This window comes from Hippichthys cyanospilos, chromosome 1, assembly GCF_059441005.1.
Source record: "Hippichthys cyanospilos isolate Australia breed blue-spotted pipefish chromosome 1, RoL_Hcya_1.0, whole genome shotgun sequence".
NCBI lineage: Eukaryota > Metazoa > Chordata > Actinopteri > Syngnathiformes > Syngnathidae > Hippichthys > Hippichthys cyanospilos.
The window spans coordinates 5,802,583-5,826,500 of record NC_142369.1 but is presented as its reverse complement, the minus strand read 5'-3'; the positions used below and the strand labels follow the sequence as shown (position 1 = coordinate 5,826,500).

General features: G+C 40.9%; 1 protein-coding gene across 6 annotated transcripts in view; it reads right to left on the bottom strand.

The window, feature by feature from the left end:
- nrxn2b (neurexin 2b) overlaps positions 1-23,918 on the bottom strand; it is a 444,830-nt gene that overhangs the window by 381,566 nt on the left and 39,346 nt on the right. For all 6 annotated transcript variants that reach the window (XM_088405168.1, XM_088405575.1, XM_088405495.1 and 3 more), the window contains exon 2: positions 12,436-13,582. In XM_088405168.1, coding sequence (XP_088261294.1) covers positions 12,436-13,147 — 712 coding nt within the window. In that variant the 5' untranslated portion in view covers positions 13,148-13,582. The remainder of the gene's footprint in view (positions 1-12,435; positions 13,583-23,918) is intronic.

Genomic DNA, 23,918 nt, shown 5'->3' with positions numbered 1-23,918 from the left:
CCGCGGGGCACTGGTTGTATAATGAGATAAGAAAAGATTTGGGCTTCCACAGTTCACCTTCGCAGGTTTCCCTCAGTCAATGGTGTCAATAATTTAGCAGGATCAAATGCTAGTTCCATCTCGCCGCACTCGTCTGCGAGCAAATTTACAGAGGAACTCTGCTTTTGTTTTGACGGGCTGAGCTGATGGCAGGCCCTCCAGGAACACCCCCGCCTCTGCACTTTCTTAAAGGGGCGGCGACAGATGTGTCACCGACTTTCACCGCAGTGAAAGTTGACTGGTCGGCGGCTCGCTGCCAACTAGCAAAAAAAAAAAAAAAAAGTGGGGCTCTGGAAGACACACAACAGAAGGGACTTGACTGCTCTGTCACACAACAGGAAGCTTGATGTCTCTTATATGCAGGTCAGGAAGAGTCAAGCGTATAATGCTATCATGTTTTAGCCACCAAAGCCTTGAGCACAGTCTCCGAACGTGCGCCCGCTCGTCTGTTCTCTCTAAGTATCTGACGCAGAGGCCAAGTCCACACAGACGCTGTTAGATTTTCATGTGCATTTATATGCTGCGTAGAGCTGCCACCGTGGAGCTTTGACTGGCAAACTCATTGAACATACAGTAGGTGGAAATGCGTTACAGTGTATTTGCAAGTTAAAAAGAGGAAATTTCACAAAATTCCATTGGGTATTGACTTAGGCATGGGGACAACTTGTGGCATTTTGAAAAGTATAATAATCAAAAATAATCGGAAAAATAAGTTTACTTCTTCAATTTTACAACATATTACAACAATTACCCCAAAAATGAAGTTTAAACATATTTGCAAGGACAGTGGGCCCCCGCTGTAATTATTAAGTGTAATTACCTAAAAACGCCGGCAGATGGAGGCAATACAACACAAATACAGCCAAGCCCCTAGGGTCATGACAGTGTTTTTGGTCGCATAACAGGGAAAATGTTATATAGAGGGGATCAAAAAACTCAGTATTCCACGTCGCAACATGAAAATAACGTAAATCAGGGATGTTGTAACAATGGGGTCTATTGTATGTTCAAATGTTCAAATTAATCGACTTTATATATTTTTATACTTTTTATATGAAACTTGTTCGCAAACATGCCGTTGACAGAGTGTAATATGCAGTACCAGTCAAAAGTTTGGAAACAACTTGAAATTCACGTAGTGTCGCACACAATAGGAGGTCAAAAGATTTGCCATAAAACATAGTTGTGAACCAAAGGTCATTCCAGGTCATAAAGCATGAATCATAAATCACAATTACCTATTAGATTCTATACGTAACATTTTCAGTTTTTTCCTGGATATTTTTTTTCCATCCATGGGTTGAAGTAAGAAAAATTAAATGAATATTATTTTTAGGTATTAATTGTGGTTCAAGTCAAACTGATTTCCACACTTAATTTGTTACATTTTTTAAAGCCCAGACATTCAATCTCAGGTACTCATATTTAAACGAGGGCTGCATAATTAATCAAGTTTTAATCGCGATCACAATATTGGTTGCCACGATTAATTAACCTGATCCTTGGCAATATTAACATTTAAAATGCCGACTCTGTACAAGTCAAATTGAGCACGTTGTCATCCCACCAGGGGGCAATGTTTCCCACATGTTTGCTTGGCAAAAGCTTCTGCTTTTCTCACCCTAATATATTAATTACCAGTGTCAAATGGCGCAGAATTCCTCACCTGGTTCCTAATATATACAGTGCTAGCTGTCAATTGAGAACCATTTTGAAAAATCCGATTGGCAAAAAAATTGGAATAATTCGGTTTGAAATGACCGAAAATGACATTTTGGCTGCTAATTGATTAAAATGTTTTTAAAAGTAAATAATGTGCTTGGTTCTAAGTAGACTTCTTTTTTTTTTTCATTTGTTTGCACTCAGCAAGTAAGTTAGTTTCTAAGTATCATGCCTTGAAGTCTTGTTTATACACTGCTTGTTTAAAAAAGGCAATAAAAAGACATGTTGATGAATAAGATGATGAATAATCGCGTTTTCAATTTTGAGCAAAATAATTGTGATTATTATTTTGGCCATGATCATGCAGTCCTAGTGTATTGTACTCCAAATGTTAAGAAGGAAAGTCAATACCTTGTGGCACTATGGAAAAAAAAGCAATATTTTTAGCATTTAGCCTACAAATGCGCTATATTTGATCGTGTGTAATCACACATGCGTACAAACAAGTATGCGGTAAAATATGTTTCCTCCACACGGGTAGCTCCACAAGAAAAAACACCCTGTAAAGTGCTTTAGTCAAGAGCATTAAGTGAAGATATCAGATTAGATTTAGTGCACAGCGATTCCAAAACTGATCTAATTGTGTTTGTCTTTCTGTATTTGCTTGTTTATGCACTCATTTAGTTCCAGATTGGGCTGCAAGGAGAAGCAACAGCGTCGGCTGCCACATTTCACGCCAGGCCTCTCTCTCAGAACCGCTGAGGAGTCCAGACTGTTATTTCCACCTCAGTGCTACTCTACCTGATTGCTGGCCCGCTCGCTTCCCTGCTGCCTGCCACCTGTGCGCCGCGATGCCGCAAACACACCAACATACACACACGCCGCAAAAAGCGGGTCGTATCGCAGCGGTTGCTTGGCCGGTGACAGACAGTTAAAGGCTTCTTCCGTCTTTAGCGTCGGGATCAAGGTTTCGTCTGGCGTCTCGCGTTAGGTTACGGTTTGTTTTCATGTCACAAACGTGTCGCGATAGCGATTCTTCTCGGACTTAGTTTAACATTAACACCCCGGTGGAAGAGGATAACAGGATAATGCCAAGGTTGATCCTCCACTAGCGGCTTTGTGGGTGTGGGATTTGTGTGTTATTGTCATGAAAAGCATCATAGTGGATTTAGATTCAACAGCTTCGGAAAGACCAAAGTTAAATATGGTGGTTAGATCCTTCAAACACATATCCGAGTGCGACTAGATTTCAACCGATTGAATATTTGGGGTATTCGGATATCCTACAGAATGTTTGAATATCAAGTACCGTGTTTTCCGCACTATAAGGCGCACCTAAAAGCCTTTTTTTTTTTAAGCTGATGGTGCGCCTTATAATCAGGTGCGCCTTATATATGGATCAATATTGAGATCGGGATTCGTAGACGGGGAATGAAGTGATAAAGAAAGCTTTACCTGTTTCTTTTGTGTGTTTACAGTTGAACAAGGTTGCTCATATTGACATTGAGTTATTATGCTATTGAGAGAGGTATTATTTGACTTATTATTGTCATTACTATGAGTATTACTATATTCTGATTGAAAAAGTTTTAAAATATGTCATTAATTGAGGGTGCGCCTTATAATCCGCTGCGCCTTATAAATGGAAAAAGTTTTAAAATATGTCAATAATTGAGGGTGTGCCTTATAATCCAGTGCGCCTTATACGGTAAATACGGTAATCAAGCATTTTTGTTGCCCAGTGAACCACAATTGTAAAGACAGAAGACACCAAAACACATTTGCACTTTACTCTTTCAATCTTAGGACTTGTCTACATGGAGCGGGGTTCTTGCAAACGGGCAGTAAATGTCTCCTTATTTGCGTTATGTGGTCGGGCTTTTTTTTTTTTTTTTTTCATCAAAATCGAATGTTTTAAAACCTCCGGCCAAGGTGGAGATTTGCCTAAGCCTCCGGTTTCGTGATTGCATGCGACCAGCTTTTAATAGAGTCCCTCAAATTACTAAAGGGCTTGTTTCAACACTAGTCTTCATATATATATATATATATATATATATATATATATGCTTTTATCTCAGCAAAGCCACAGAGAAGATTTGTGTTCAGCCAGGACTATAGCAAGACAACGATCACCGTCAATCAGTCCACATCGCTTAATATTGCTGGAAGACATTAAGTCGGCATGCTGAGATGAAGCGCCGAGAAGTCCACCAGGGAAGATAATCCACCCCTTGTCTGCACATGTTCCCGCCATTCCCCGCTTGAAGGGTAATAAGCGGGTGGGCTGTTTCGCGATTTCATCACACAGCAGTCGTTTTTAGTTATTGCTCGGCTGCATGAATGTCAGCAGCCGCCGCCTACAGAAGATCGCGTAGCAACGGAAATGAAATGACGCCCATTTTGTTTTTTATGAAAACCAAAGGAGCGGTTCGTATTGTATCCTGGGGAAAACCGGCTGAGGTGATGGGGTATCATGTTGTAAAAGGTCCAAAATTGTATTACTTTACAAATTATGGACATTTCTTTGATTTCTTTTATGATTTCTTAAAAGACTCAATGGTTGAAATAATACTAGAGAGCTGAAATATCCAGCAGATGATTAAAACACGTACAATGTAAAAACCCAACGATTCTGACATTTCTATGTGACTGCAGCTGGACGTGTGAGATTTTGTGTACAAAAAATAGTCATTGTACACATTTTGGACCATATAAAACCATTATAATTCAGTTTTTTTACATGCATTTTAAGAGGATTAATTCGATTAATGTTCCTGTGATTTTTGCAACATTCCGTTAAGAGGTGGTCAAACTATGTCAGCAAACAGAAATTTTTTTGTTGATTTGTGTTTCACCTCAAGAAAGTAGGTTGCGGTGGGAGCACATCGTTGTCTGACATCATTCTTCAGGTTCGAGCAAATTGCAGAAACCTTCAATCCAAAATCAAAATGATTCCTCACGTTCATAATAAAAATGTCTCCCCTATTTTTCCGGGAACATTATTCACCACTATAATTACTGACTTTGTATGACTTTGTTACTATGACGGAGCTAATTTAATCCATGGCTGCACAACAAGCATTGTTTAGTCAAACTCTGAGACGTGCGTGTTGTCTGTTGTTAATGCGCGGCTTAGCGTCACATCGGAACAACAGCTGGCAGAGACAACACAAGGAGAAGCAGTGTCCATTGTTAAAAAAAAAAACACAAAAAAAAAAACTTGGCACCAGCCCCCTAGCATAACAGGATTAACCCTATTTCAGCGTCAATGGCAGTTACGGCAAAATCGTGTAATTCCCAGCATCCGGGATGACCTCGCCTCCCAGACGTATCGCCTGGCAACAAGCCGGCGCAGCCAGCGGGACAAGAAGAAGATAAAGGCTGACCAGCATCATCTAACGCCGACAACGTCCTTCAAAGGACAGTCCGGCAGAAGAAAAACAAAAACAAAAAAAATAGACTTTTGATGAGGAAATAGCGTCAATATTTACCTTTCCAAGCCAGGATATGTGTTAATGTTTATACTAAAGTGTGATGATTTAAACTGGCTGGGAATTAACGTGTTACAATAATATGGCTTCTGTTGAGGAACACTTTTATACAGTAAAGAACTTTGAGTGCCTTTAAAGCGAAAATAAAGGTCTGTAAAAACATTCATGTTAATAAAAGTGATATGTCATAGTATTTTAGCTTTTCACAGTTAAATACATGCGTATAATTGATGAAATGTTACTATTGGTAATTCAATTTCTTATAAAATAGAAATACAGCCAAAAAAAAAATCCTAACCAGGAAGTGAACTGCTTGTGTCGTTCATAATTAAGTGGAAATGGGTTATTATGCCTTTTTTGATTTGAACTTGTTTTCACCAACAAAAAATATAGATTTTTTGTTGTTGTTGTTGGTGAAAACGTTTTATCCAAAGGCTCAATATTCCATGTAAATTTTTTTGTAAGATATCTGAACACCAAAATTATGCAAAGTCTTAAAATTTGAAAGCGTTTCCAAACTTTTGACTGGTACTGACATGGACATCTAACAATATTTTATTCAAATTTACAAAAAGCACCATTATCTACACATTTTCATTGCGATTTGGAAAACGAATTTGCTAATTTCAATTTAAGGTAAGTACCGTATTTTCCGCACTATAAGGCGCACCGGATTATAAGGCGCACCCTCACTTCATGACATATTTTCAAACTTTTTCAATCACAATATGGTAATACTCAAAGTAATAACAATAATAACTCAAATAATAACTCAATAGCATAATAACTCAATGACAATATGAGCAACCTTGTTCCACTGTAAACACACAAAAGAAACAGGTAAAGCTTACATTATCAGTTCATTCCCCATCTACAAACCCTAACCTCAATATTGATCCATATCTAAGGCGCACCTGATTATAAGGCAAACCATCGGCTTTTTAAAAAAAAATAAGGCTTTTAGGTGCGCCTTATAGTGCAGAAAATACAGTACATTATTTTCGTCATTGAAAGCCACCAAAGAATAATAAAAAAGCCAATTAGGTTGAGAGATCTTCAACTAACTTAAGGCCCTGTAAAACATTTGCCCTAAATCTACAGCATTCATAATCAAAACATTTTTTTTCAACGATTATAACCAGCGTGTGATTTGAGTGACAGGAAGCACTTTGGCAGTCGGTTCTCATTTCCTTTGTAATTTGGTGACTCCGGCGCCGCATTAACTCCATAGGCGGTCCTGTCAGTTGGAAGTCACATTGACAGAATAAACAAATATGTAATCAGCTTTGATTCGGGAACAACAACATCAGAAAGTAACAAAGGCGGCCGTAAGAGCAACTTGCTTTCCGTGTTGTCAAATAGGTGTTGGGCGCCACGCGAGCCCCACCGCTAGCTCGCTCCTCCACGTGGTGAAGAGTGACAGCGGGATTTAATTGCATCTGACGGGCGCTCGCCCGGGCGACCGCGCACCTTGGAGCCAACCGAAGTCTCACCTGACAGACGCCAGAGAGGCGCCGGGCTGGAAAACATTCGATTGACACCCTTGCCGGAGGCCGTTCGTATCCCGCGCGGTCAGCGTCCCGGCACGCGGAATTCACTCGCATATGATAAGAATCGGCATGGTGATAGCGGCGCTTTGATGAATAGAGGGCGGACATTTTTGTCACAGTTGAAATAAACTGTAGCCATTTGTCCAGAAGTCAGTTAAAGCCTATCTTGAATCTGTCACAACTTTAAACTAAGCCTAAAAAAAAAAAATCGTATTGTTACCACTAAAGCTGATTTCTCAGAGAACTTTCATTGGTCATTACGATATTTAAAAAGATGCTTATCCCCGATATAATTTTGAAAGATGTATTTTTCTCGCTTACCTTTGAAATTTAAAGTTGGGAAATTTATGCTTGAGTACATAGTAGAACTTTTGTAATAGTTTTGCAGGACTATTGAAGCGGTTTAAATTATAGCAACATCAGCTTCTTCTGTGGTAGAGATTCAAAGCTACAGATATGTAAATAAGGAAAACAATCTCTAAATGGCCAAAGCGTCTTTTCTTCTCATTAAGAGCTTTTTTTCTCCTAAAATTTTCCGAACACAGCTTAAAATTCCAAGAAAATCTAAAAAGTTAAGACAACATTTTTCATGATTTTTTATGGTATGACCCAAAGCAATTTCTGCTGTTTTACCACATGGTGCATTGTAATTTCAGTATAATTAGCAATCTGACAAGATCTAAACTAAAACGCAAAATGTGTTTGGAAACGCCACTTTAACTTGAGTATAACTCGGGAAGAATTTTTAAAAATGGATCAATCGGTACAGAGAAAATAAGCCTTTTTGGGGATATGAATTTGCCATTTGAAAATCTGGTCAAAAAACACCATCAAAATGAATAAAAAGGCACTACATTATTTGTCACTGTTGTCCTCTCTTTTTCAAGTTCATCTTCTATTCAGAGAGCCGCCTTCCACTTTGGCTAACGTGTTTCAGTTCAAAATAAGCATTCTGAGATCATTTTGAAAAAAATGGCATTTCATATTTCAAGCACTGATACTTGCCCCCCAAAAAAACACAACAGATAGATGGAAGATTATTTAGACGTATGTATGAAAGCAATCAAATTGTTTTTGACGGCCACATGTCATGTTAATTGTAAATTCACCGTTCTTCTCAGTATTACCATGCATGTTTATAACCATGAAAGATGATTCCAAATCTAAAACTGTTGGCATTATGGGGAAGTCTACTTTGAAAAGAGTTGGCGGTGAATTAGTAACAAACACAAATTAAATCTAGTCAGAGTTAAATGATCAGGCTCCAATCCCAAATCTCCTCCTCCTCGTCTTCTGTCCCATTCGGTTGCAGTTATCACCATGATGTATGACTTTGGGCATATCTTTCGCTGTTTCCCAAGCTGCCATCTGTCAATGTCCTGACCCAACTAGAACAACTGAAAACTATTCGAAGCGCACATTTTGGGACGCATTCACAACGCATGTACCTAAAAAACTCATCAGGCAACAGACATGCAGCAGTTATACTGTTTCACGGATAACAATAATTCCCAAATTATAATTTCTTGATGGTTGGTATTCATGTGAGTGATGCACGGGCTTTGTGAGATATGCAAATAAAAAACAATCCATAAGGTCAGGTTTAAGATGAGATGGTTGTTGTCTATGCAAAGATAGGCAGTCCATTGGGACTGACTCACCGTTGGTCTGTTACTGAAAGACGCGCGTTTCGCCGTCGAATTAGCAAAAACCGAAAATAAAAAAATAAAAGACGAACTACACTGACGGAAAGTGGGTTTTCATCTAGCTCTGTATTTGCCACTCACCAGCTCAGGGACTGACAACCGATCAGTCCATTACTAACGGATGCCAATTTTGTGGACAAAATAATAACGAGAAACCTAAAATTCAAAATGAACCAAGCTTTGATTGAAACGGGGTTTTAGTTCGACTTTGTATTCATCAATCAACGGCAAAAGTGGAAAGACCATTGAACCGATAGTCGGTCGGTCCGTCATCGATGGATGCCTGTTCTGCCACCGAATGACAAAAATTGGTAAATCGTCCACCGCTGGAGGAGACAAATTGATGACGGAAGTGTGAGTAAAATAAAACGACGTTCCTGATGATTAAAGTTAGGTTCGAAATTGTCAAACTGACGATTACCAAAGGGAGTCCTGGATACTGACAAATGATTTACAACAGACCAGTAAAAATATGCAAAATGCTCACCCTGGGTCTCTGACCAGTTTTTAATCATGTGTCCAAGTTGTCAATTTCTCTCTCTCTCAAATTTGCTCCAGACATGATTTTCTCTACTGTACCCTTTAATATGTGACATAAAGTGTAACGCCGTGAACGGTGATTACGAAGCTTAAATTATTAAATCCAGCATTAATTTCCATTCAGCTCACCACCGTAGAATACGGGTGAGTCATGTAATATGTGGAAAGAATAATATTTTGGAAAATTACCCACAAAAGTACTGGGGATAAAATTGCCAACAGCACACAGCAAGCAGATATTTTTTCTACCAACACATCAAGTGTCTTCAAAGCTGCTGTCCACGTGTGATTCAAACGGTATAAATACATCACCGGACCGGCAGTCGGCCATAATGACCCAATTTACCATCGTCAAAAGAAGAACGTCTCTGAAGATAAATTAAGACGGAGCGGATGATTGTCCCCTCGCGGTCGTTCTCTCGCTCTGTTTCAAAAGGACAAATGTTTCCTGCAGTCACCGTAGCGCTGCATTGGTATTCCGTGCTCAATTTAGCTTCTAGCCAGAGCACAGCAATCTGACACTGAGCACACAGACAGGCAGCGAGGAAGATGGAAAAGAGCTAAAGAAGAAACAGGAAGACAGGCATCCGCGGCTAGCCTATAGTGACATCGTTTTCTGCGCTATAAACGTTGCCTTGAACAACACTCGCTCATGCGCTAAAAGAAAATGAATTAAACAGCTTTGTGAAGCTGCTTAAAGGTTGTTCAGCAGTTATCACATGGCAACTTAAAGACCTTGATCGGAATCAGGGCTTCCTGATTGTTATGTTGTCGCAAGTAAAGCTATAAAAGCAAACATGATACTAAGCTGTATCGAACACACACATTTGCGCTTTTAAAATGGCGTCTATTAAAGTCAAACATGTCGCAGTGTGTCATTTTCCATTTATCTTCTGCATGTAGTATGCACAGCGTAACAGACAAACTGGACCCCACGCAGATTGCCTACCGACCCAACTGGTCCACTACGGATGCTATTGCCGTCGCCCAGCACACCTCCCCTACGCACCTGGAGAATGAAAACTCCTACATCAGGATGCTCTTTATTGACTAAGACTCTGCGTTCAATACAGTCCTCCCCCTTAGACCAAGGACAAACTGCTCTCCAGTGGACTGCGAGTGGCTGCAGTGGACTTTCGGACTGGCGGGATAGTCTGTCAGGATAGGGAATAGGACTTCAGCCAGAACCATCATCAACACAAGAACACCACAGGGGTGCGTCCTCATTCCCATCCTCACAGGTGTCGAACTCCGGTCCTCGAGGGCCGATATCCTACATGTTTTCAAACCTTTTCCCTCAAAAACACCTGATTCAAATGATTGGGATCATTTTGAAGCTCCTGCAGAGCTTGCTAATGAGCTAATCATTTTGAATCAGGTGTGTTGGGGAAAGAAAACCGGAAAACATGCAGGATGCCGGCCCTCGAGGACTGGAGTTCGACACCTATTCCTTAGACCACGGACAAACTGCTTTCCAGTGGACTGTGAGTTCCTGCAGGACTTTCAGACTGGCGGGCCTCAGTCTGTCAGGATAGGGAATAGAACTTCAGCCAGAACCATCATCAACACAAGAACACCACAGGGGTGCGTCCTCATTCCCATCCTCTCTACACTCTGCTCACGATTGTGTGCCCCCCCCCTCCACCCCACCCCCCGACAAGGACAAGGTCATCCTGGAGTTCGACGACGCCACCGCTGTGATAGGACGTAGGGCAGGGGTCACCAACGTGGACACTGCGTAGCCCCCGAGGATCGCATGAGTAGCCCGCAGACCTGTTCTGAAGATTATATAACGATTATATAAACATTACTTATTACACATAATCTACATATTTACTACAGCTGTTTCTCAATCATCGTGAGAAATCAATAACATGATCAGGGTCTTCACATAAACGGGAAGCCCTTCGTATTACTCAGTACCGAACAAGTCGCTCTCGGTTTCAAAAAGTTTGGTGACCCCTGATGAAGGCCAAGACCAAGGGCTAGAGTTGGCCACCATTGTTGTAAAGCCTCTATCTCACTGAGGGGTGAACATTGGCGAAGGTAGCGACCCGTTCGATCTCAAAGAGGTTCGCCCACGATCTCAGACTTTTGTGAATGTTTATCAAATGTTTGCCAGACGGACACCAGACTTTTGTCCGTACTGCTCTTGTCGTGAGGAAATTCTGAACACTATTACCTTACCCTGGTTTCACCAACATACTTGATTTAAATGATTAGGCTTTTCAGATCATAATAATGCATCATAACTCTAAAACTGCGCCATACCGTATTGAATCAAATCGAAATTAAACCAAATCGAATCACTCTACTTTGAAATTGAATCACACCCCATATTAATCATCAAATCGTCACACCCCTGGTGAAAAAAAAAAAGTTACGTTACTTTATGAGGCGTCAAAGTTGCGCCACCGAATTCCTGCTAAAATACTGTCACATCATATCCACTCTTTACCCCTATTACGCATGATTTTAGGGGAGCAAAATCCATTTCAGAATTTGTCAGCGTGAAACAAGTGGGTGGGTTGGGGAGGTAGATGTAAGCCTGACGGGAGTGGAAGTGCTGACAGTGGTCAAAGGTAAAAAAAAAAAAGAGAGAGAGAGAGATAAGTGCAGTGAAAAGAGTGGGAGCAAATGAGAGAAAGAGAGAGCGAGTCTTGTCGGGAGGTGAAGATGAGATGAAGAACCCAGATAGCCTTGAGAGGGACGGGGGTTGCAGACCCGGCGAGATGGCTGAATGTGCAGCGGAGGCACAAGCACAGAAGATATGGAAATGGGATGTGTCAGTAAGAGAGAAAAGAGGAGGTCTAAAACATAACAGAGTTTGACAAGCGCTGACAGCACAGGAGCACTTGAAGGCAGTGGCGGCAGCTAAAGAGACAAAAGGCCTGCAAAGAAAAGAAAACCTACAGTGTTTGATACCTCTAAAACTCCACCATCTGGCCTCTTTCCAAGACTCATCGAGTGGCATCTCTTTAAACCACTCGATAAAGACGTGCTATCAAAATAAGAGGTGCTCTAGGAGAACGAATCCTTCCTCTGGGCCCACGATGGCTTTAACCAGAGTTTAACCCCGAGTCCTCCTTGTACTCCAGCTCACTACCTCACACCAGGAAAATCAATCAAGTGTGACCTCAGTGCAGGATACTTTTGTAAAGCCAAGAAAATACTTCATACCGCCTGGGCACATCATTTTTTCGACAAGATCCTTGAAGAAACCGAATAAAGGATGACTTACATGGTCATAAACATTCAGGAAGCGCGTTTATGATAAATTATAATCCCATTGTCAGACTTTGATAGCGCTCGGTCTACCAAGACACATCTAGTTCCGGATTTAATCACCGACGTTCCCTAATCCCTCATGAAGAATCTCAAATTCTAAACACGCGAGTCGTTTATGGAAGGAGAAAGATACTTTTCAAAGGTAGGTCGGTGCCTTACCTTCCTTGCAGTACTTCCCCTTGAAGCGGGTGTGGGTGCAGTCGCATTGAACCTCTCCATACTGGATAGAGCAAAAGCCTCCATTGAAGCAGGGATTCTGTTTGGTGCACAGGTACTCCAGGTCGCTCTGGATGCCCTGGCTGTTCAGCAGCGTGGGTGGTGTCTCCCCCACCTTCAGGTTGGAGATCAAGCCCATGAAGGGGGGTTCGTACTTGACCGTACTGGAGGTGAGGGCGGAGAGGCGGACGTCGGGCGGGATTCCGCCCACAAACAGGTCGCTGACCACGGCCATTTCCTTCCGCTTGGATTTGACCTCTGCCACTTTGGTCTCGCCGTCCACCATCAGGAGGGTCTCCCGGTAGTTGCGGGTGAGCAAGACCATGTGCCAGCGGTCGTCATTGACTCGCGTCTCCATGTGCAAGACGGCCGGCTCGGCGCAGTGGATGGCGAAGCGCAGCTGGAGGCGTCCGCCGGCGATCAGCAGCTCCAGGAAGTCACAGTTGCCGCCGTCGTCCAGGTAGAGTACTAAAGCTTTGCTGATGTTGGTCTTTAGGCTGAAGCTCAACTCGCCTACCGAGCCGGCCTCCCAGCGGCCGTAGCGAGCCCACTGACCCGGGGTTCCCCCGAACTCCAGCGCCCTCACTCTGGAGAGCACGCTGATGAGGGCCAGTGGCAACAAGGGCCAACACGGGAATCTAAAGCCGCTTATCATGATTTCAGTTCTCTGGGTCTAAATGATGCAGAGGTAGGACCTCTTTTTTTCGCTGGCGTCAATAGATTTGAAATGTGAGTAACAATTATTCGCTCTTGGAGCTACCCGAGAAAAAGCCTAGCAGGGGCCTTTTTTTTCCTACAATTTTCCCAACGACTCAGCAGTTCTTTTTCCAGATCTCCCTGATCTAATTCTTTGTCCTTATCCTAACTCTCCTCCGCCTCTCCATCAGTCGGTGCCTCTAGGATACTGAGGGATAAATGAAAATTGATAGAGAATAAACGGAAAGGGGAGCTCAGGGTGAGTTCTTATGAAGCTTCTTGGTCTCTCTAGGACCAAAGCACTCCTGAAAGTCTCAGTGGAAAGCCATTCTTTTCTGGAGCAGGACCAATTAGGTAAGTATGAGTCCAATCATGATGGGCAGCGAGGGAGGATCTGCGAAAGACAAAACAAAACAGATTTATTTGATTGAAACTAGCTATATGCAGCGAGGGCATGTCTTTAAAGCTCCATGATGCTAATGAGAATTGCTTGGCCTTGGCAGAGGTCTACACTGAGCACCACTTATGAACGTGGATCTCGAGAAGTGAGAGGCGCACATCGATCGCCGTGCATCAGGTCATTAGTGACAGCAAACATATGCAAAATAAGAGCGCTGCTTGAAAGAAAATTGACGGTAAAGTGCCTCCGACTGAGCGGAAATGTGAATAGATGGCCCTGACCCAGAGACTTGGCTGGCGATTCCGTCCGTCTCCCCTGACGTGACGTCGCTCCCCTTTCTGCTCTCCTGACAGTGATGGTGTCTGATTAAAAGCGCAGGCGGGACGGAGAGTGTGTCATCGGCGTAATCAACATCTCAGAGGCGTGATGTTGATAGGGGGAGACGAGGGAGGACCACGGGGGCTCATCAGCTCTGAGAGCTTGGAGACCATATATTTCTGGTTTTCTTTGGTTGATGCTTTACGTAAGTGTGGCGCTGCCAATGTGAGGTGAACTGGAAAACCCTTTCAATGGTTTTTCAACATGTTTAAATATGTTCAAAAATACTTGCAAATATGGTCGTACGTACTTGTAGACTTAACAAATACATCATATATATGTAAGTAGCCTACTGTATACACATACTATACATATACATATACATACTATACATATATATACATATACATACTATACATATATATATATATATATATATATACTATACATATATACATACTATACACACACATATATATACACATATATATATATATATATATATATATATATATATATATATGTATATATATGTGTGTGTGTATAGTATGTATATATGTATAGTATGTATCTATATATATCTATCTATATATATATATATATATATATATATATATATATATAATAACAAATTTTTGACGGAGTTGTTGATTTTATGATTTCTACAAAAACAACCTGTCGTAGGCTTTGACTTCCATTTCACAGCAGCCAAAACAATCAAATGGTAATCAAAGTGTATGAAAACAAGGGATTGGCAGATGATGCGCACGTTTCAAAGACAAATTTGTCAAAACATTAAGCTCATTTCTCTCAAAACTAGGGATTTCAAATGACCAATATTCAAATACAGTAGTATTTTTTTTTTAGCTACTTCCATGTTTTATTATTTGTAGATCTTCGCTTATATCCAACTGTAATATTGAATGGATGAATTATCTCTGATATCAGCCCATCAGAATATCATTTTCTCGATTTGATACCGTGTATGCCAGACTGATGGCGTGGCAAATGTGAGAGGCATCACAGAGCGATGAAATCTGTTGTTTTAGTCACGGTCCGTCTGTGTTTGCTGACGAGACAAACCTCCGACATCCCAAAGCCTTTCCAATCGGCGTCTCAAACTGAATATTTCGCTTTTCAGGTCAGGTTGGAAGAAGTAAGCCTGTTAGTGATTTAGCGACTGCCAAAACTCAAGGACACAGAAGAAGCTTAACAAGAATGGAGGCAGAACTACAGCTCTGCGGATGGTGCCCATGCGCACGTGCCAATGCTTTGAATTCGCTTGGAGCCCTTTAGGGAGTTGCGTCACTTCTCATCTGGGAGTAAAATTCACACAAATATTTCAAATATTATCATTGGAGGCGAACTGAAGGATTCCTGTCTATGTGCGATGTGAAAATATAAAATCCAACGCCCTCGACACGACTGCGAGCGCATTCAAAAACGAAACGCGAGGCGGGAACGGGCGAATGCAGTGCATTCCGTTTTGTTTCAGTCCCCGATGCGTATCAGCTGCTGCCTTATAAGAGAGGACAGCTCTCTCACTGGCAGCGCGAGAGGCAAGTTGAGTGAAAGAGCAATCCGCACACCCTGACCCGACTCCTCGTCTAAAGCGAAGCTTTGCCACGCCTCGGGATAGCCGCGCGGTCATGTGAGCGAGAAGCGACCTATTTCCTCCCACATCAACCCCGTGGGAGAAGTTGGCATCGGGATCTTGACACCCCTCCCTTGAACGCCCATCCCGCACCCCCACACTTGAGGAGTCCATGGCGAAAACTGTCCCATTTCGGGGTTTTTTATAAAATCACTTGTGGCAAAGTTGGACTTTTGAGTTGTATGACATAAAGAAAGAAATTGGACATGATTTTGAAGGTTTCTTATTTTCCCCAAATAGAGTTTTTGGGGTTTTTCTTTCCCCTTATGGGAGCTTTGTGAAAAGATGCGCTTGTGTATTTATGATGTTCCGTATGACTTCTTTTTCACCTGTGAAGCTGTTTGACACTGCGGTGATTCAGGGCTGTACAAATAAACTTGACTTGACTCAGACTCCATGGTGGTTGACCCGTATTTGTCCCTGACTCAACCATTGCCCTCGCAAAGATTTGTTTTACTCAACTCAGTCCAGCTATGTTTGTAAATCCAATATAATTCACTCAACCAAGTCCAACTGTGTTTTTATTCCTAAAAAAATCAATGCCACACTCCCCCCCAAAAATTTGATCTCGTTTTTCGGTTCAAAATTGAGTTAATTGGTTTGCTTGACCATGAGCATCAAAGAGTCTTTCTTTAATCTCAGTCAAAATCAAGCCGATAAAACTTGCTTTTACTAACTATGTTAAAACAAACAAATACATACACAATGTACGATTCTGTAATAAGACCATTTCCGATAAATTAACGTTACTTAGACCATTTTTCATTACAGACAGCAGGAGGTGCTGCATTTACCATTTCCCATAGCTATAACAAACATGGCCGACACCGGAGAAGTGCCACCCCCCACGTCGTATAATTAACGATAACTAGACCCATGATTATATTTAAAACACACTGTTGGTCATCAAGAACACATTCATTGGCAAGTTTTTGAAATATATAACCATTTAATTTATTCCTTTTTAATGAAAAATGGTTTAAATCTTACACACTATCCCTTTATGGTTTTCTCCTTTGCACTTAGATTTGGACCTATTGTACTCAGACTTGACGTGGACTTGGAGTAAAGTAACTGAAGTAAAGTAAGTAAAGCTAGTAAAACTAAATTACTTTTAAAATCAAGTAATTAGTAGTGAAACAGATTTTGAAGAAACTGTGGCATCACCGGTGAAAAAAGACACTTTCAAATAAGTATCGTAAGTGAATTGTAATTTTTATGTCATAAGGAAGTTCCAGCATCCTTTGAAAGTAAGAGATAAATTAATTTACAATCTAGCTGGCTTATAAGGTAGCTGACTGTTTTATTTTTGATGAAAAGAAAAAAAACAGCAGTAACCTATTTATAGAAAATGTTGGACGGTTGGATATTTTCAACATAACCAACAGAATACTACACAGCAATATAGCAGTTAAAACTCAAAATCAATACTTCCATAGCGCCTTTTTCTGTCTCCCTTTGTTTATTGGATTGATTATTTTAGTGAACATATCGCACATAATTCATATATACCAAAATACATAAATACTGTATAATCATATATATCGAATTTACTCGTCAAACGTTTATGCAAGCGCTTATTCAATTCATACATTTTTTATATATATTTAATACTTTAGTTTTAAAACTCTTTTTGATCACAGCTATTGATTCACATCTTTTCAATTCCATTCCATCCCCCTTTAACAAATACACATATTTGCTTTACTGGTGGATTGCCCCCTGGTGGCGAGTGAGAAAAACTGCAGATTGCCTGCAGGGCTCAAATCATGAGAAAAAAGTTGTGTTTTATAATCCGAAAAATACGGGGTTACGTTTTGAAATTGCTAAAGTAAGTTAATTTCGCAAGGTAACCGGCAACACTGATGCTAGCTACTAGCGCTACATTTCCATTTGACACATTTTTCCAATTCTGACGCCGACAATCGCTTTGAAAAAGTCATACTGTATTAATCCAGACAAAGAATAAAGGAAGTATAGCTCCAACACGTATTTACATATTCATTGGTTTGCACAAACATCAGTGTGTGAGGATTATACACAGATATTACGCACTTGCGAGCGAACAAAACACACACACACGCACACACTCACGCGCCGCATATTCCAGTCAGGCAGGAGTCATTAATCCTATCCTGTAAGAAGCTCAGCGGGGAAGCATCCGTCAGCATGAGGCCGCTGCTGCCGCGCTCTAATTAACCAGAGACTCACGCCGAGAAACTTTTAATATTCAGCATGGGCAACATGCAAAAAGCGGGAGTGGCGTCATGCAAATTTAGCGGGAAAAGTGCCACTTAGTCATTTTGGGGGGATGGCATTTGAAAAGCAAACCGGGGAGACACGACGACGAGAGGAAGATTCGTGATTCGTTAGATAAGGAAAACACTTTCTCCCAAATCCGCCCCGGATATTGAAAACTAATAATAAAAAAATGAATATATCTCAAGCTAATAAAAACCCTTCCTTCTTGGCAGAGGTAATGAAAAGAATACTCCCCCGATGGAGCCGGTCCAGATGCGAGCTCCTCTCGTTACTTTGATGGGCCTCGTCAGCTCTAAGCCGCCAGTAGAACGGCGGCGCTAACTGCGTTTATCCCCGATGAGGAGATGCTAATGAAGCAGATCAAGAGCTTTAGCCTCGCAGTTAGCTCGGCAGATTAATCTCAACTTTCAGCGGGGGTCCTCGTCGTTTTGGCTCCGATACCTCGGCAAGGTGAGTCATCGGGGGGAAATACGATTGCTGTGCAAGCTGAAATATAGTTTAGCGGAGGATAGTGTTCTATCTTAGTACTGTATGGAAGTTAGAAGAGTTGTAACCGCCTGAAAATAACTTTATTATATATAAAATAAATCTCCATTACTAATTTTTTTCAATTACAGTGGAACCCCGTGTTACGGCGTCCCTGGCTTACATTTTTTTTATTCATGTTTTGAACTAGAAGACTATGGTTTTTTTTGTCTCTTTGCTATGGCATTTTTCCCGTTTTACGGCATCAACAATTACAAAATTCAAACTTGGCGGTTAGTGTCACACCATGCTCACACACTTCATGTGTCACTGCATACGACACTAAGATGCTGGTCTGCTATTGGTCATTGTCACAGCGTCCCAAAAATTGTCTTTTTTTTTTTTTTCTAAGCTTCAGGCACTTTTGATGCACTTTGTTCGTTTTTTTCTGTTTTAGACTAAGCTGTAACTCATGAAAATGCTGTGGAAAATAAGTTTTTTTACAAATTTGATTTATATAGCTTTTTTTCTTTTGTTAATGTTAAAAAAGATACAGATTTAGGTGTAGCTTACTCATATTACTCATCCAGTGAACGGTTGGTTTAAGCATGAAACCGGTACACAACATTTAATCTGTATTGTAGTGTAAACCTTTAAAGACAAGATACAAAATCTTTTTTATTTTGTATTTTAATCCCTTTATTACTTAGCTCAGTAGCATAGAGATGCATTGTTTATGCTGTAGGCAAAACCAGTTAGGGCATTTCACAATTTCAATGTTTATTTTCAATTTTTAGTTAGGTCAGCTAGGTTAGGGACAGACGTTTCAAAACTAGATTTTTTTGGTGTGGCTAACGTTAGAAACTAGCCTACATTATTGCCATTGTGTTTAACGTAGTTTAACATGAGTTTTGTAGGCTTCATCTTGATACGTATCGACCAGAACTATTTATAGACGATTATTAATAGCAATTGTACAGTGAACGTTAGCGTTAGCTTATCTTGTCATTATTGCTAGTTGCGACAGGGATCTTGCTGACAAGGTTTTGGTGAATCCACTGTGGAAAGCATCCCTCAGCGAGAGAGTGTGCGTGGTTTATTTTTGCTAACTTCCCACTACTATGGCACCGCTCTAAATGACTGGTCCTACTTCGTAAAGTGGACAGCTCTTTAGGTGTCGCCCATAACGTGCACCCATTGATTATATTCTTCTTGTCGTTAAACTGACGAACTGAAAGTAATGAGCGCATGTCCATCTTGTGTACGTATTGTCCAGATCCAAGCTGTAGTCTGGTGCTGTCGCACTCATCTCTGCTGTAATCGATACGAACAACAACAAGTAAACATTTTGCCCCCGACTTTTCTCCTCCAAACTCGCTGTGTTGGTGTCGAATTTGGGGAAAAAAATACAATAAAACAGAACTTTCGGCCTAAAAATGCATTATAACGCATTGCGTGACTCATTTGTAACAATACTACTTTTTGTGTGTAATATATTACACTACCGCGTTAAATACAGTAAAGCATTACTCCCAACACTGTTCATGAGATTTACACGAGGAACGTTCAACTCCCACCAAAAGCAGCTGCAGGCAGCAACTCCATCCAGCATGTTTACAGTATGCAACTTTATCTCACTGAGCGAGATACTCAACTACTTCCTGTTGAGATGTTGTGCATGCGTGAAATGCTCGCCGTGGGCGCCGAGGGAATATGGCCGATTAGGTTGGAGTGCGTGGGTGGTGCTGCGTGCGCGCGCGTATGCGTGCGTGCCCGCCAGCGTGCGTGTGGCTGTCCCGGTGCCTGGAGATGTTTTTGGGTTAGGAAAGCACAAGGCTCACTGGCCAGGCCTTGAGACTCTCCCGCTTCCAATTAACCAGCCCAGCAGCCTGCAGCTCCGCCGGCCTTATCGGAGAGAAAAAGCGGCGAGGGTTTCAGGGGCGACCGAGTGAGACAGCACGCAGGGAAAAAAGAAGACAGAGAAGGCTGGCGTAGATAACAAGAAGACGAGCGGACGGAGGGGCGAAGAAAGAGAGGCTTGCTTGCTTGCTCCGTATCTTTCAACTCCAAAAACCTCTTTCTTCCCTTTCATCCCTTCATCCTCTCTGGGCAAGCGTCTGTACAATAGTCCAAAATAGCCACTGATGTCAAAACAAAAGAAAACAAAAAAAAAAAAGTACCGTATTTTCCGGACTATAAGGCGCACTGCTTTAAAAGCCGCAGCGGCAAAATATGAGAAAAAAAATGATTTTCGTCACGGATAAGCCGCACTGGACTATAAACCGCAGGAAGTAACATGAGATCTTTACGCAAAAAGATAGTAAATGACATTTAGATGTTGTGTTTTTTTTTTTAAATATTTTTGTAATTGTCTGCCAAAAGCAACGTCCTCTCTTTAACAGACTGAACATGCCTGCATGTTTAGTCCCAACAAATTTACAGAAGATGGATGGATATCTGTTAGGTAAATAGCAGTTCAAAATCGAAATCAATATTTCAGCAGCATCTTTTTTTTGTCTCCCTTTGTTTCATAGTTTAGTCAACATAACGCATTCTACATAATTCATATACAATCATTAATACGTAAATAAAATCACCTATACTGTGCACTGTATATAAAATTTCCACATCACTCTTTTTAAGCACAGCCATTGATTCAAATTATTTCAGTTCTATTTGATAGTTGTTCCATAAACTGACACCTCGAACAGATACACACATTTGCTTGCTGGTGGCTAGCAAAAAAAAAAAAAACAAACAAACAAAAAAAACTACACAGATAAGCCACACTGGACTTTAAGCCGCAGGACTCAAAACATGAGGAAGAATCCGCGGCTTATAGCACGGAAAATACGGTACTTTCATTCAACAGCTTGTCTTAAAAATAAATGTAAGGGCTTCAAGTCTTTTAATACTACTTCTGCTTGGGGTTTTTGACAACAAAAGGAGTGACGCGTGTGATTAAAAAAAACAGCTTAGCCTCAGGATCGCCCGTGCTAGCATAATGCTAACACAACCAGCAACCTTCATAGACAGGCTAACGATTAGCATTGAGAGTCAAGGAGTTGTTGAAAGTTGATATTGTTTTTTTTTCTTTTGTGAATGTTAAAAACAACGCAAATTTAGGTATAGTTGTGAAATTTTTATAGATTATTATAGCATAACGCTAACACAACCGGCTACCCTCATAGACAGGCTAACAATTAGCATCGAATCGCGGCGTTGTTCAAAGTTGATGTCGTTTTTTTTTTCCCTCTTTCGTTAATGTTAAAAACAACACGAATTTAGGTATAGTTGTGCAATTTTTATCGATAATCTTATTTTTAGTCAGCGCAAGGTTTTCTCTTTCCTAAGGTGGGGCTTGGCGTATGTCATCTAAGAAGAAAAAAATGGAGAAAAAGCGAGCCCACAAAAAGTGAACCGCATTATACCGCCACTGTAGCCCCCCCCACATTTTTTTTTTTTTTTTTGCTTAGCACGAGTTAGATAATTCACGCAATAAACTGGACTCAAGATACGACAAAAAACATTATACCGCATGCACGTCGCACCCTTGAATATCCTCCCCTTTAAGTCGAGACGTCGCAGCCATCCCAGAATCGCATTTACAGCAACATCTCCGCACGAACTCCATTTGCTTCCTCTCTTTGATCCTCACAGGCCCCGAAGGCCATTGGAGGGCAAGCATCCATTTGCAAAAATCCCTCATTGGAGGATTTCTGACACTTTGCGGCGTCGGCGGAAGTAGTCGGCGGGCGAACGGCGCGGCCGAGAAGAATGAGCGCAAACGCCGAAGGCCTGCGAGGAGCGATGACTCAAGGCCTTAATGTTGGACTCAATAGCGCAGCTTTGCACTGTCCATTCAGATTTGCGCACCCAAACGAGACAATACGCACCGCTGTGTGAGCGATGCGTTTAATGTCACACCTCAAGCTCATTATGGGCCTCTTAGTATCCTTTCCTATCGATCCGCACAGAAGCAAAACCTCCTCTTCTGCTGCATGGTCCGTTCCCACGAGGAGGCCGCCACGACATGATGAAACGCCCGAGCCACGTCTCCCCTCCCCGGCTTTAAAAAAAAAAAAAAAAACGTCGATTCGGCTCTCCTTCGGCAGGCGCAGCTCTTAATCCGAGCGGGCGGGAACATGCACGGGCACGGCTCTGGCGCTTTGTGACTCACGAGAGGGAAAGTAGCACAAACGGAGCCTTGAGAAGATGCGAGGTGACACGCAGCTTTGTGGACGCGCAGACGCATATGGACAGCGAGACAAATGGAGAAGTAGGGGAAAAAACACCACGTGCGCGCGTGTGCATAATGTGAACATATTTACACGCCTGCGGGCCGACCACGTTGGAGAATAAAAAATAGATTATGCAAGCAATGCTCACTCTTTCTGGATTTTTGAAAAAAAAAAGGTAATGCAGGAGGAATTCTTTGAGCATTCGGGCTGGGAAAAAAAAGTGTTTCCTCTTTGGGGATAGTGAAGGTGGAGAAAAGCTGAATAGACAAAAAAATGGAAAAGTACAGGGTGTGTATGCACGAGGGGTCTGATTTTTTTTTTTTCTATTTACAGCTTGGAGCTAAATTCTAGTTTACAAAAACTGACAAAGTGAAAAAAAATATTTGAGGGAATGAAATTCAACAAAATTGAAATCATCTTATATTTATAAAAGTAAAACAATGTGTATCATGTTCACTTACATTTTTGTGAATATTCTAAATGAAATATTCTAAATTTCAAATGTTTTTATTTCAGGAGGAAAGGCCCATTTTTTTTAAATATTGCATTTTACAAATACTCCATTTTAAGGTTGATGACATAGCACAAAGTTCTCTATATTTTTTTAGTCATTCTGGATAGTTACACTGTAATCTATATGAATCAAAACCTATTATTTATCTAAAGGTTTTATTCATGACAGGATAAATGATTTTAAACCAAACTTGCATAATATGCATATAAGCAAGTCATAGTTTTGTGCATAACTTTTAAAGGTCACAATTATCCATTATTATTACAATTATCCATCCAGTTTCTATAGAAACTTAATTAGAAACGTATGAAATATTGTCTTGAAAACCATGAATAAACCTGTACCAATTGTGCAAAAATCTCAGTTCTACAGTAGCACATTTTCAAATTGTTGATTTTTACATAGATAAATTAACTAAATTAATTTATTTCCCAGCCCTAACCCATGCATTTTAAAAATCGAATATTAAAATAATATTAGAAAAAGAATCAAATGAAGCACTTTTGATTGGTATGTGGACTTGTATAGTCATTTTTATGCATTTGATCGTTCAGCATTCAGATCAGTATTTAATGTTGTGACTGGTTTGGTTCTTGATGTATGAGTTGCCATGCAATTGTGGTGTTCTTTTTGTTTGTTCGTTTTGGTTTTTTTTTTACTTTTCTTTATTATGGTATATAGAATTGATGTCTGACAGTATTTAAGCTGGAAATTCTTTGTGACACATTGTCCAAACGTCAACTCAATAACTTCAGTTTTGCAAAAAAAAAAAAAAACTCAAAAATGGGTGTTTTGTACAAGAATATCTAAAATAATGACTTGTTTTGTAAAAACAATTGACGTAAATATCATGGCGGCCCTTTTTTCCACCCAACT